We start from the raw sequence: 13523 nt of genomic DNA, 5'->3' as shown, positions 1-13523 counted from the left end.
TTTCTTCTTGTTGTAGTGATAACACATAAGACTTACCCTCTTAGCAAATTTCAAGTGTACAATACAGTGTTGTTAATTCTATTTGCATTGCTATGCGTTAGATCGCCAGAACTTAATCATCTTATATAACTGAAACATTGCACCTCTTGACCACCATGTCCCCATTTCCCCCTCCCGCAGCTCCTGGAAACCACCATTCTACTCTCTGTTTCTATGTTTGACTATTTTTGGATTCCGCATATAAGCAAGATAATTTTGTCTTTTTGTGGCTGGATTATTTCACTTAACATGTTTTCTAGGTGCATCCATGTTGTAGCAAATGGCAGAATTTGCTTCCTTTTTAAGGCTGATAAACATTCCATTGTATGTATATATTTAACTATTTGTCTATTGTTGGACACTTAGGTTGCTCCCAAATATTGGCTATTGTGAATAATGCAGCAGTGGGAGTGCAGATATCTTTTTGAGATAGTGATTTAATTTCATTTGGATTGTCTATGCAAAATGAACAAACATTTTAGAATCTCTAAATGTAGGGGCGCCTGGGTGGCTCAGTCAGTGTAAGCGTCTGACTCTTGGTTTCGGCTCAGGTTATGATCTCAGGGTCGTAGATTGAGACCTGCATTGGGCTCAGCGCAAGCATGCAAACTGCTTGGGATTCTCTCCCTCTCTCTCTCTCTGTCTCTCCCCACTATGTATGTAACCCCCCCCCTCAAAATAAATAAGTAAACTTTAAAAAAGGAATCTCCAGAAGTAGAAATAGAGTTTTATTTGAGCCCAAGATAAGGACAGTTGCTCAGGAAACATAGTCTTCACAAGGAAGAAAATGCTCCAGAAAATTAACAGTTTTTACAAGGCTATATAGTTTTTTACATCTGACAAAAGCTCAAAATATTATATATTTTGAAGATAGGCAAGAATCATGAGTTTTATCATGAATACAGGTGATGTAGGGCCACTGAGCAAATGGTCAAGAAAGAATTCTTGAGACACTTTCAGTGCAAAAAGGTGTTTTCATTAAAGCATGGGACAAGACCCCCAGGCAGGAAGAGATGCACTGTGACTGTGAGGATTGATTGACTATATACTTTCAAGTTGGGGGGTAGGAATAAGGGAAGTCTCTAAAATGATTTCCATATGTTAAAGAAGACTTAACAGGATCCTGGAGGTCTGACTATTGTCAAGCTAAGGTTGCTTTTAGTCTCTAGCAGAACATCAAGATTAAGTCAGCCCTGAGTTTCTTGAGGAATTTCACACTCTGCATGTCTCAGGCATTTATCAATGGGCTGCAAGTTGTAAGAAAATTTAATTTTATCTATGTTTTTCTTGCCTTTGTTCTCCTCATCATAGGGAGTAGGAACATTGACCAATATCTCAAGGACAAGATGGTTTTCCTTTATGCTACTCATTCAGAAAGCAAGTGTACATTGTATGTGTGGTAAGCCATAAATCAGGCTTCTGATTTTAACAAAGTTTATGTACATTCATGCTAAATAAGAAATCTAAAATGGCTTCCCTTGTATATAGGCCTTTAGAGAGTTTTTCTCTCATCAGCATATATTTCCAGAAATGGGATTGCTGGATCATAAGGTTGTTCTATTTTATAGACTCTCAAATCAAAATTATTTTTCCCTCAACTGGAAGCTTTTTACAACTTCCCTCTGATATCCACTTTTTAAAAAAATATTGATGTTCAAGAATTTGTACCCATTGTTTTTAGTCCATGTAGACTAGAGAATTTAAGGTTTATTTGCTGTCAAATCATATCACAAACTAATTCACTACTCACAGTGCCCTTTTGGTTTTATTCATCTTATGGTTTGTGGTGTGACTTATGCCCCTTAATGGTTCTCAAAATGTATAATCAAAGGAAATATGTCAAATGCAAAGAAATCTACCCAGAAATAGGTTATCTTCCAAATCTTATAGTGCTGTGAGATTTTTTATGTCAATACCCAGGGTTCATTGTCTTGCCACTTCGAAGAATGAAGAGGTGAACACAAAATGAGCAGCAGGCCAAAGTTTATTAAGGTATAACATTAAGAAAGAAGAATATTCTTAAAACTGTCTTTACAGAGAGGGGATGCCCTTGTTTTATAGGGTTCTGGTCACCTCCCTTCCCTTCCCCCTTTCTTCTCAGGTCTCATCGTTATTGGCTTGACAACTCTAGGTGCTGGGTTGTCCATTCCTGATTGGTTCAGTTCTATTGTGTAAGGAGTCAGACTGGTCAGACTGTCCCTCATATAACATAAGTTTTATGGTTTACTTTTTTTAGTTAGGTATGTTGATTGTCAAATTCCTGGGGGGAACATGAGAGGGAGTAGGTGGTATCTGTTACATTCTTAAGGGGGACCTTATATCCGAGGGGTTTTGCTGCAGTTAGACATTCCTAGAATTGTTCCAAAATTTGTTTTTCCCCACCCAGGGACCTGAGGTCCTAATATTTCCCTCTCTGCCTATTTTATCCTATCTTTTCCTATCATAAGAAGGCCAAGAAGTAAAAGAATGTCCTAAATGGGATACCAGTGATGGGGTTTTGGAGTGGTGGGAGTCTGGATCTGATGACTAAAAAGAATTCTTGAGACGTCTTTGGTGCAAAAAAGAATTCTTAAGATGTCTTTGGTGGAAAAAGGTGATTTTATTAAAGCACAGGGACAGGACCTGTGGACAGAAATAGCTGCACTGGGGTTGTGAAGAGTGAGTGATTATGTACCTTCAGGTTGGGAGGGGGGTCAGGGATAGCATAAGTCTCTAAGGTATTTTGGAAACAAGGTTTCCAGGACCTTGAGGGGCTAGCTGCTGTTAGGAAAAGGTCATTCATTATTGTTTAGTAAAAATTCAGTCAGGAGACCCTTAAGATGTATATCAGTGGGCCATATGCTTGGAGGATGGTTACTAACATATATCTTGGGGGGTAGAGATAAAGGAAGATTCCAAAGGAATTTTTATATGTTAAAGTAGATTTACAGTGTCCTTGGGGGGGTCAGAATAATGTTAAGCTAAGATTGCCTTTTTCCCTGAGCAACATATCATTGAAGCCGCTCAGTTCCTAGAGGAATATCACTCTGCATGTTTCAAGGACTTGTCAATAGGCAGTAAGGAAATTTAATTTTTCATTTCCCTTTGTTTCCCACATCACCAGTAACCTCCCTTAGAGACATAGAAGGTGGTTTTAGCTTAAAGGGGCCCCCACACGGGTTTTGATTTCTTGAGAGGAATTAAGCAGGCAGTGGGAGGCAATAGAATGACTGTAAGACTTGTGGCCAAACAAATATAGGTTTGAATCCTTGTATTTTCATGTATTCACAAACTCTGTGATCTTGATTAAGTGCTTTACCCTCTATGAACCTAGGCTTCAGAGATAAAACACTCTGCCTTTTTTGGAGTTGGGAGGATTAAGCAAGCTTTGGCACCTTCAACCAAAGTCATTTCCTTTCAAAGCTCACATAAGGAGATAAGCATTCACACATGTTGGAGGCTATCTTCTCAGGAGTGTCCTTGCCTTGCTACTAGTGGTTTAGCCATTCCGTATCTCTTGGTGGCTGTATAGAGTTGTTTTTCCATTTTAACATTTCAAAAAATTCTGTCATTAAATAAGGGTTAATTGGGGCACCTGGGTGGCTCAGTCAGTTAAGCGTCCGACTTTGGCTCAGGTCATGATCTCACAGTTTGTGGTTTTGAGCCCTGCGTTGGGCTCTTTGCTGACAGCTCAGAGCCTGGAGCCTGCTTCTGATTCTGTGTCTCCCTCTCTCTCTGCCCCTCCCCTGCTTACACTCTGTCTCTCTCTGTCTCTCAAAAATAAACAAATGTAAAAAAAATTTAAAAAATAAGGGTTAATTGTAGAAATATTTAAGCTGTTAAAAGGGACCCATAGCCAGCCCAGCAATAACAAATGCCTATGCATTGTTGCTGTTCATCATCATGTGAATTTCACCAGCCTTTGTCATTGGCTTAACATTAGGATTTCTCTAAGGATTCTGTCCCTCCCAATTACCCAGTTAGTAACAAGAACCTGTTGATGGGGTCAACCTCTCAGGGGTCTTTACCTGAGCAGGGAGTTTTGAAAATTAGTGTTTGTGGTGGGTTGTCTCATAGCCTTACTTCCCCACCCCACAGCCAAACTGACCAAACAGCTGTTCACCTTTCATTTGGTTCCTCCAGTAGTATTTGAAAAAGCACTAGAAGCATTCATTTCCATGAAAAATAATTAATTGGCACCTGATGTGTATGAGTCACACACACTTGGAAGTTGTTTACCACCTAGTAAAGGAGGCAGATAAAAAAAAAACAGAAAATCGTAACATACTTGCTTGCCAATGGTATCAATCAAGAAGAAAATGGGCTGTGATAGCTCTGAAGGATATGTCATCTGAAGTGTATCTCAAAGGATAGACATTCTTTAGATCCAGGAAGAAGGAGACATTCTAAGCAGAAGGAGTGGCATGTAATAACATGGTACAGCCATGTTGTTAATCTAAGCAGTGTAATATATCAAGAGTGTCAAAGGTCAGCAGAGCCTGAATGGAGCCTCCTGTAGAGGTAACAATAACATCAGATCTTTCTGATGCAGTATTTCCAGGATACCATGCTAAAGCAATTTAGCTCTATGCAACTTCCCTCTAAGGTGGATACTATTTTTGCATGGGGAAAAATTGAATCCCAGAGAGGTTAGGTTACTAACACTGTTGCACAGCTATGTGGTAGTGTTAAGATTCAAACCCAGATCAGCTTCAGAGTCCAAGCTGTGCATTGGGATTAGAAACAGGCATCAAGTTGCAACTTTGAAGAGTTGGTCCTATCCTATAAATGATAGGAAACCCCTAAAGAGAATTTAAGCAAGGAGAGTGACTAGGGATTAGAACATTAGTGATTACAGGCTCTACTCTGATGAGACTGATGGTCATTTCAGGGAAATCCCTTTCCTTCTTTGGAGCTCTTTGTTTTGTTTTGTTTTTGTTTTTGTTTTTGTTTTTGTTTTTGTTTTTGTTTGTTTTGGTGTGTGTGTGTGTGTGTGTGTGTGTGTGTGTGTGATTTCATTTGTAAAATGAGGACAGTGATAAAGGGCTAGTTTAAAGTATCCCTTCCAATAAAAAGCTTCTGCACAGCAAAGAAAACAACCAACAAAACTAAAAGGCAAAACTATGGGAAAAGATATTTGCAATTTAGTTAAAAAACTAAAACTATGGGAAAAGATATTTGCAAATGACATATCAGACAAAGGGCTAGTATCCAAAATCTATAAAGAGCTCACCAAACTCCACACCCGAAAAACAAATAACCCATTGAAGAAATGGGCAGAAAATATGAATAGACACTTCTCTAAAGAAGACATCCGGATGGCCAACAGGCACATGAAAAGATGTTCAGCGTCGCTCCTTATCAGGGAAATACAAATCAAAACCACTCTCAGATATCACCTCACACCAGTCAGAGTGGCCAAAATGAACAAATCAGGAGACTATAGATGCTGGAGAGGATGTGGAGAAACGGGAACCCTCTTGCACTGTTGGTGGGAATGCAGACTGGTGCAGCCACTCTGGAAAATAGTGTGGAGGTTCCTCAAAAAATTAAAAATAGAGGGGCGCCTGGGTGGCGCAGTCGGTTAAGCGTCTGACTTCAGCCAGGTCACGATCTCGCGGTCCGTGAGTTCGAGCCCCGCGTCGGGCTCTGGGCTGATGGCTCAGAGCCTGGAGCCTGTTTCCGATTCTGTGTCTCCCTCTCTCTCTGCCCCTCCACCGTTCATGCTCTGTCTTTCTCTGTCCCAAAAATAAATAAACGTTGAAAAAAAATTTTTAAAAATTAAAAATAGACCTACCCTATGACCCAGCAATAGCACTGCTAGGAATTTACCCAAGGGATACAAGAGTGCTGATGCATAGGGGCACTTGCACCCCAGTGTTTATAGCAGCACTCTCAACCATAGCCAAATTATGGAAAGAGCCTAAATGTCCATCAACTGATGAATGGATAAAAAAATTGTGGTTTATATACACAATGGAGTACTACGTGGCAATGAGAAAGAATGAAATATGGCCCTTTGTAGCAACATGGATGGAACTGGAGAGTGTGATGCTAAGTGAAATAAGCCATACAGAGAAAGACAGATACCATATGGTTTCACTCTTATGTGGATCCTGAGAAACTTAACAAAAACCCTTGGGGGAAGGGAAGAAAAAAAAAGAGGTCAGAGTGGAAGAGAGCCAAAGCATAAGAGACTGTTAAAAACTGAGAACAAACTGAGGGTTGATGGGGGATGGGAGGGAGGGGAGGGTGGGTGATGGTTATTGAGGAGGGCACCTTTTGGGATGAGCACTGGGTGTTGTATGGAAACCAATTTGACAATAAACTTCATATATTGGGAAAAAAAAGTATCCCTTCCAGCCCTTAGAGTTTTTTGCTTTCAAACTAGGGGTGGAGAAAATGCTAGATTCCTGGCTGGAGAAGGTGGTATACATTTATCTATGTGCTTTATTGTTTTTTATATGTGCTTTATACATGCTGTACTTCTTGCCTGGAATGCTGTCTTGCTTTTCTCCTGTCTTTCCAAATACTTTCTAACTATAGCTGCCCACCCTCCTTCTCTTAACTCCTACAGTGCTACTAAGTTAGATGTGTCTCACTTTGGCCCCTAATTATATACTAACTTTTATTCTTTGCTACTTGCTTCTTTTGTAGTATTTTATTCTCATATATATTTTGGACTCTCCTTTTTTTCCGTACTATTTAGTTTCTCTTACCCCCTATATCACCTAACACAGTCTTGGTTGGTTACAAGGGGTCTTGGAGAAAGTCTTATTAATCATTTTCTTTCTCTTTTGGCAGTGTATGTGAGCACAGCAAAGATAATCTTATGACCCCCTCTAACATGGGGGTGATCTTTGGGCCCACTCTGATGAGAGCTCAGGAGGACACTGTTGCTGCCATGATGAACATCAAATTCCAGAACATCGTGGTGGAAATCCTAATTGAGCACTTTGTCAAGGTATGCATTCCCTGTTCTCACCATCACTTCTCCAAGCATGTGACATTTTCCTCTAGGCACCTTTTAGAGTTGTGTCTCCCTCCCTGGCTCAAATTGATAATGGAAGGAAATTCCATTTTGACACAATGGCATTTAATAACATTTCTCACACTGTGAAATTCATTCATTTAGAAAATATTGCTCAATTCTATAATTATTATTAGGCACCAGACTAGACGATATAGAAGAAGAAAAAACAAAAACTATTCATGCCTGTATGGAGCTAACAGTGTAATATGGTGATAGCCATATAAACAAATGAAAATGATAGATATAAAAGTGGTGCATGTACAATGAAACCGTAAATAAAGCAATACTAATACTTATTTAAACCTTATTTCATTTCAAAAAAAATTTAGGGTTGTATATTTTATATGGCATGTAAAATATGAAGTATTGTACATAATAATTAGGTCAAATGGAAAAGGAGAAATAAGGATAGACAGAAAATGTACCCAGGAATGAAGCTAGACAAGAAATATTTTTTGACAAGTCCTGTACACTTGTTACAGATGGCCCATCATCAACCTCTAAGCTTTCTAGCAGCCAGTACCATCCTAGAAAAACATAATTCGATAAAAACTTTTTGCAGGGGAGGGGGCTAATAATATAACCCAGACAGCATCCACAGTTCAAATCCAAGCTCTGACACTTACTAGCTGTATTTGGTGGGATACAGGTAGGCCTCTAAGACTCCATATACAAACACAATGGCTCCAACAAAAGAGACACTTATTATTTGATTGTGGAATAGTCCAGTGAAGTGTTTCAGGGCTGGTATGGTGATTTGACATGAGCAGGAACTCAGGTTCCTTCTTTCTTTCTTATTGTTCTGCCATCTCTAAGGTGCTGCTTCATCTGCATGGCCAAATACCTTCTGTGTTATATCATTTGAAAAGGTTGAAAGAAAGTCAAGTGAAGGATTCAAACCTTTCTATTAAGCCCATGACCTGGAAGCCCCATATACCACTTTTATTTACCATTTCAGAATTTAATTCCCTGGTCACATCTGGCTATAAGTGAATTAGAGAAGTGTAGTTTTTATTTGGGACACTCATATGCCAAGATAAGACTTTAGTTCTTGTGCTAAAAGAAAAATGAGAGAATGTATATTGGATAACAGCTGGCATTTTCTGCTATATTATCTGTGCTACATCAAACAACTTCTATGATAGTCATTTTTTCAGCTAAAATGTGAAGATGATAATAAACCTGTACTATGTGACAGACACATGTCCAAGGTCATTTAGCTAATAACAGAGCTGGGGTTTAAATCCAAGTAGCATAGAAATCCTTAATCACTTAATCCTTAATCAGTGCTGCTTCACCAATAATTTTTGAACAGTGATATTGAAGGCACTTTGGGATTGTCAAGGATGGGTATTTTCAGAGAAGTACAGCTTATGTTAATACTGAAGGTGGAAATAAAGGAAAATAGGAAAAGGAATTTTCGAGGAGATGACCCAGTGTGAACAAAGGCCCAAGGGCCTAAAACTTCAAGTAATTTGGTATTGTTGGAACATGAAATGAAAATAGCAGTGGCCAGAGATGTGATTGGAGGCAGACAGGGGCCAGGTCCTAAGAGGACTAAACTCTGCCTAGTTGAGGAGTTTGGAATGTTTGGGATTGTTCCTGCAAGCTTGGGAAAGCATTTCATAAAAGTAGAATACTATGATGGACAGACTTACATTTCAAAGGCATTATCTTGACTGTGGTGTGAAAGAGAGATCACAGAGAGGGAGGGTAGTGTCATAGTGAGAGCAATAAACAACTGCAGTCTGAGTCAGGGTGGTGGGAAAAAGAATAGAGACGGAAAAGTATAAGACTTAGTTATTGGAAATGGAAATTGTGGGAGAGGAAGATGTCTGAATTCTGGATTTCTGATGTGGCTGACTGGATGGATGGGACTGTCCTTCATACATGTAAAAATACAGAATGTTAAAGTTTTGGGAAAGTTGGGGAAAAAAACTTAATTAGGGGCAGGTTGGACTTTAGATTCCTGAAGGATATCCAGAAGACATTATCTAGGAAGTAGTTGACTATATAAAGTAAAGAGTAACAAACTTTGTTTATTTTTTTCAAAAAACCAACTCTTGGTTTCGTTGATCTGCTCTACAGTTTTTTTAGATTCTGTATTGTTTATTTCTGCTCGGATCTTTATTATTTCTCTTCTTCTGCTGGGTTTAGGCTGCCTTTGCTGTTCTGCTTCTATTTCCTTTAGGTGTGCTGTTAGATTTTGTATTTGGGATTTTTCTTGTTTCTTGAGATGGGCCTGGATTGCAATGTATTTTCCTCCTTAGGACTGCCTTCGCTGCGTCCCAAAGAGTTTGGATTGTTGTATTTTCATTTTCGTTTGTTTCCATATATTTTTTAATTTCTTCTCTAATTGCCTGGTTGACCCACTCATTCTTTAGTAAGGTGTTCTTTAACCTCCATGCTTTTGGAGGTTTTCCAGACTTTTTCCTGTGGTTGATTTCAAGCTTCATAGCATTGTGGTGTGAAAGTAAGCATGGTATAATTTCAATTCTTGTGAACTTATGAAGGGCTGTTCTGTGACCCAGTATATGATCTATCTTGGAGAATGTTCCATGTGCACTCGAGAAGAAAGTATATTCTGTTGCTTTGTGATTCAGAGTTCTCAATAGATCTGTCAAGTCCACCTGATCCAATGTATCATTCAGGGCCCTTGTTTCTTTATTGACCATGTGTCTAGATGATCTATCCATTTCTGTAAGTGGAGTGTTAAAGTCCCCTGCAATGACCACATTCTTATCAATAAGGTTGCTTATGTTTATGAGTAATTGTTTTATATATTTGGGGGCTCCGGTGTTCGGCGCATAGACATTTATAATTGTTAGCTCTTCCTGATGGACAGACCCTGTAATTATTATATAATGCCCTTCTTCATCTCTTGTTACAGCCTTTAATTTAAAGTCTAGTTTGTCTGATATAAGTATGGCTACTCCAGCTTTCTTCTGGCTTCCAGTCGCATGATAAATAGTTCTCCATCCCCTCACTCTCAATCTAAAGGTGTCCTCAGGTCTAAAATGAGTCCCTTGCAGACAGCAAACAGATGGTCTTGTTTTTTTATCCATTCTGATACCCTATGTCTTTTGGTTGGCACATTTAATCCATTTACATTCAGTGTTATTATAAAAAGATACGGGTTTAGAGTCATTGTGATGTCTGTATGTTTTATGCTTGTAGTGCTGCCTCTGGTACTTTGTCTCACAAGGTCCCCCTTAGGATCTCTTGTAGGGCTGGTTTAGTGGTGACAAATTCCTTCAGTTTTTGTTTGTTTGGGAAGACCTTTATCTCTCCTTCTATTCTAAATGACAGACTTGCTGGATAAAGGATTCTCGGCTGCATATTTTTTCTGTTCATCACATTGAAGGTCTCCTGCCATGCCTTTCTGGCCAGCCAAGTTTCAAAAGAGAGATCAGTCACGAGTCTTATAGGTCTCCCTTTATAAGTTAGGGCACGTTTATCCCTTGCTGCTTTCAGAATTTTCTCTTTATCCTTGTATTTTGCCAGTTTCACTATGATATATCATGCGGAAGATAGATTCAAGTTACGTCTGAAGGGAGTTCTTTGTGCCTCTTGGATTTCAATGCCTTTTTCCTTCCCCAGTTCAGGGAAGTTCTCAGCTATTATTTCTTCAAGTACCCCTTCAGCACCTTTCCCTCTCTCTTCCTCCTCTGGGATACCAATTATGCGTATATTATTTCTTTTTAGTGTATCACTTAGTTCTCTAATTTTCCCCTCATACTCCTGGATTTTTTTATCTCTCTTTCTCTCAGCTTCCTCTTTTTCCATAACTTTATCTTCTAGTTCACCTATTCTCTCCTCTGCCTCTTCAATCCGAGCCGTGGTGGTTTCCATTTTGTTTTGCATTTCGTTTGAAGCATTTTTCAGCTCCTCGTGACTGTTCCTTAGTCCCTTGATCTCTGTAGCAAAAGATTCTCTGCTGTCCTGTATACTGTTTTCAAGCCCAGTGATTAATTTTATGACTATTATTCTAAATTCACTTTCTGTTATATTATTTAAATCCTTTTTGATCAGCTCATTGGCTGTTATTTCCTGGAGATTCTTTTGAGGGGAATTCTTCCATTTGGTCATTTTGGATAGTCCCTGGAGTGGTGAGGACCTGCAGGGCACTTCCCCTGTGCTGTGGTGTATAACTGGAGTTGGTGGGCGGGGCCGCAGTCAGACCTGATGTCTGCCCCCAGCCCACCGCTGGGGCCACAGTCAGACTGGTGTGTGCCTTCTCTTCCCCTCTCCTAGGGACGGGATTCACTGTGGGGTGGCTTGGCCCGTCTGGGCTACTTGCACACTGCCAGGCTTGTGGTGCTGGGGATCTGGCATATTAGCTGGGGTGGGTAGGCAAGGTGCACGGCGGCAAGAGGGACAGGCTTAGCTCACTTCTCCTTAGGTGATCCACTTCAGGAGGGGCCCTGTGGCAACGGGAGGGAGTCAGATCTGCTGCCAGAGGTTTGGCTCCGCAAAAGCACAGAGTTGGGTGTTTGGGCAGAGCGAGCAAGTTCCCTGGCAGGAACTGGTTCTCTTTGGGATTTTGGCTGGGGGATGGGCAAGGGAGATGGCGCTGGCGAGTGCCTTTGTTCCCCACCAAGCTGAGCTCTGTCGTTGGGGACTCAGCAACTCTCCCTCCCTTTGTCCTCCAGCCTTCCCGCTTTCCGAGCAGAGCTGTTCACTTATGACCTCCCAGAGGCTAAGTCGTGCTTGCTGTCGGAACACACTCCGTCTGGCCCCTCCGCTTTTGCAAGCCAGACTCAGGGGCTCTGCTTGGCAGGCAGCCTGCCCCTCTGCCCCGGCTCCCTCCCGCCAGTCCGTGGAGCGCGCACCGCCTCTCAGCCCTTCCTACCCTCTTCCATGGGCCTCTCATCTGCGCTTGGCTTGGGAGACTCCGTTCTGCTAATCCTCTGGCAGTTTTCTGGGTTAGTTAGGCAGGTGTATGTGGAATCTAAGTGATCAGCAGGACGTGCGGTGAGCCGCGTGTCCTCCTACGCCACCATCTTCCCTGTAGGCAAGAGTAACAAACTTTTCTTAAAGAACAATATGGTAAATGTTTCAGGCTTCACAGATCATAGAAATCTTTCACAACTGTTCAACTCTACCTTTGTATTGGAAAAGCATGTAAACAAATGAGTATTCCAATAAAACTCTATTTACAAAACAGGGAGCAGGCCTATGGGCTGTAATTTCCTGACTCTTGATCTAAAGCCCAAATTTCATTTATTAATTAATTGACTAATTGATATTCATTCAACCAATATGTATTGAGTAACTGCTATTTGCCAGGTACTATTTTATTTTGCATTTTTAAAGTTTATTTTATTTAGTTATTTAGAGAGAGAGAGAAAGAGAGAACAAGTGCAAGTGGAGGAGGGGCGGAGAGAGAAGGAGAGTGAGAATCCCAAGCAGGCCCTATGCTATCAGTGCAGAGCCCAACGTGGGGCTTGAGTTCATGAACCATGAGATCATGACCTGAGCCGAAATCAAGAGTCAGATGCTTAACAGACTGAGCCACCCAAGTGCCCCTGCCAGTTACTATTTTTGGGCCTAGAGATACAACCCTCATGGAATTTACCTTCTAAAAGAAGTAGAAAAACAGTATTTAAAATGAGTAAAATACATAGTATGTTAGATGGTAATGGGCATTAAGAAGAAAAATAAAGCAGAGAAGGGGAATAGGAAGGGTTGGAAAGTGGTTTTCCAATTTTAAATACATGAAGACCTCAATGAGAAGACAACTTTTGAGCAGAGATCCATAGGAAATAAAGGAGCAATTTCATTCAGATATCTGAGGGAAAAGCATTTTACGCTGAGGAAATGGTAAGTATATTATCCCTGAAGCAGAAGTGTGCCTATCATGTTCAAAGTACAAAAAGGAGGCCTGATTAGCTAGAAAGGATTAAACAAAAAAAAAACAAAAACAAAAACAAAAACAAACAAAACAAAAACAAAAACAAAGAAAAACCCAAGAAGATGGAGTCAGAAAGAAAATAGAGAAGGGAAGATGAGTAGATTCCAATATGTCCTTAGAATCCATTGGAAGTACTTTGCGACTTTGCTGTATCTGAGTAAGATATAAGGAGGTTTTTGACCAGAGAAATAACACAATTTGACTTATGTTTAACAGGACTATTCTGGATGCTGTGTGGATATAAGGGTAGAAGGAAGGAGACTGATTAGGAAGCTGTTTCAGTAATGCAATCAAAAATGGTTGTATCTTGCACGAGGGTAGTAATAGTGGAGATGGTAAGAAGTGGTCACATTCTAAATATATTTTGAAGTCAGAGCCAACAGGATTTGCTGACAAATCACATGTGAAATGTTGTAGAGAGAGAGGAGTCATGGGTAACTTCAAGATTTTTTTTTTTAATTTGAGCAATTGGAAGGATGAAATTGCCATTTACTGAGATACATAAGGGTGAGGGAGAGGAGAAACTCAGTTTACAAGTTAAGATAGATATGCCTGTGA

At 40.2% G+C, this 13523-nt stretch overlaps 1 protein-coding gene across 6 annotated transcripts in view; it reads left to right on the top strand.

Annotated features, from left to right (window-relative positions):
- The window catches only part of OPHN1 (oligophrenin 1), a 636611-nt gene that overhangs the window by 477822 nt on the left and 145266 nt on the right, over positions 1-13523 (top strand). For all 6 annotated transcript variants that reach the window (XM_043570205.1, XM_043570202.1, XM_043570207.1 and 3 more), the window contains exon 19: positions 6823-6982. In XM_043570205.1, the coding sequence (XP_043426140.1) occupies positions 6823-6982 (160 nt within the window). The remainder of the gene's footprint in view (positions 1-6822; positions 6983-13523) is intronic.

This window comes from Prionailurus bengalensis, chromosome X, assembly GCF_016509475.1.
Source record: "Prionailurus bengalensis isolate Pbe53 chromosome X, Fcat_Pben_1.1_paternal_pri, whole genome shotgun sequence".
NCBI classification, from domain to species: Eukaryota; Metazoa; Chordata; class Mammalia; order Carnivora; family Felidae; genus Prionailurus; species Prionailurus bengalensis.
The sequence above is the reverse complement of the archived record's forward strand: the minus strand, read 5'-3'. Positions and strand labels throughout refer to the sequence as shown.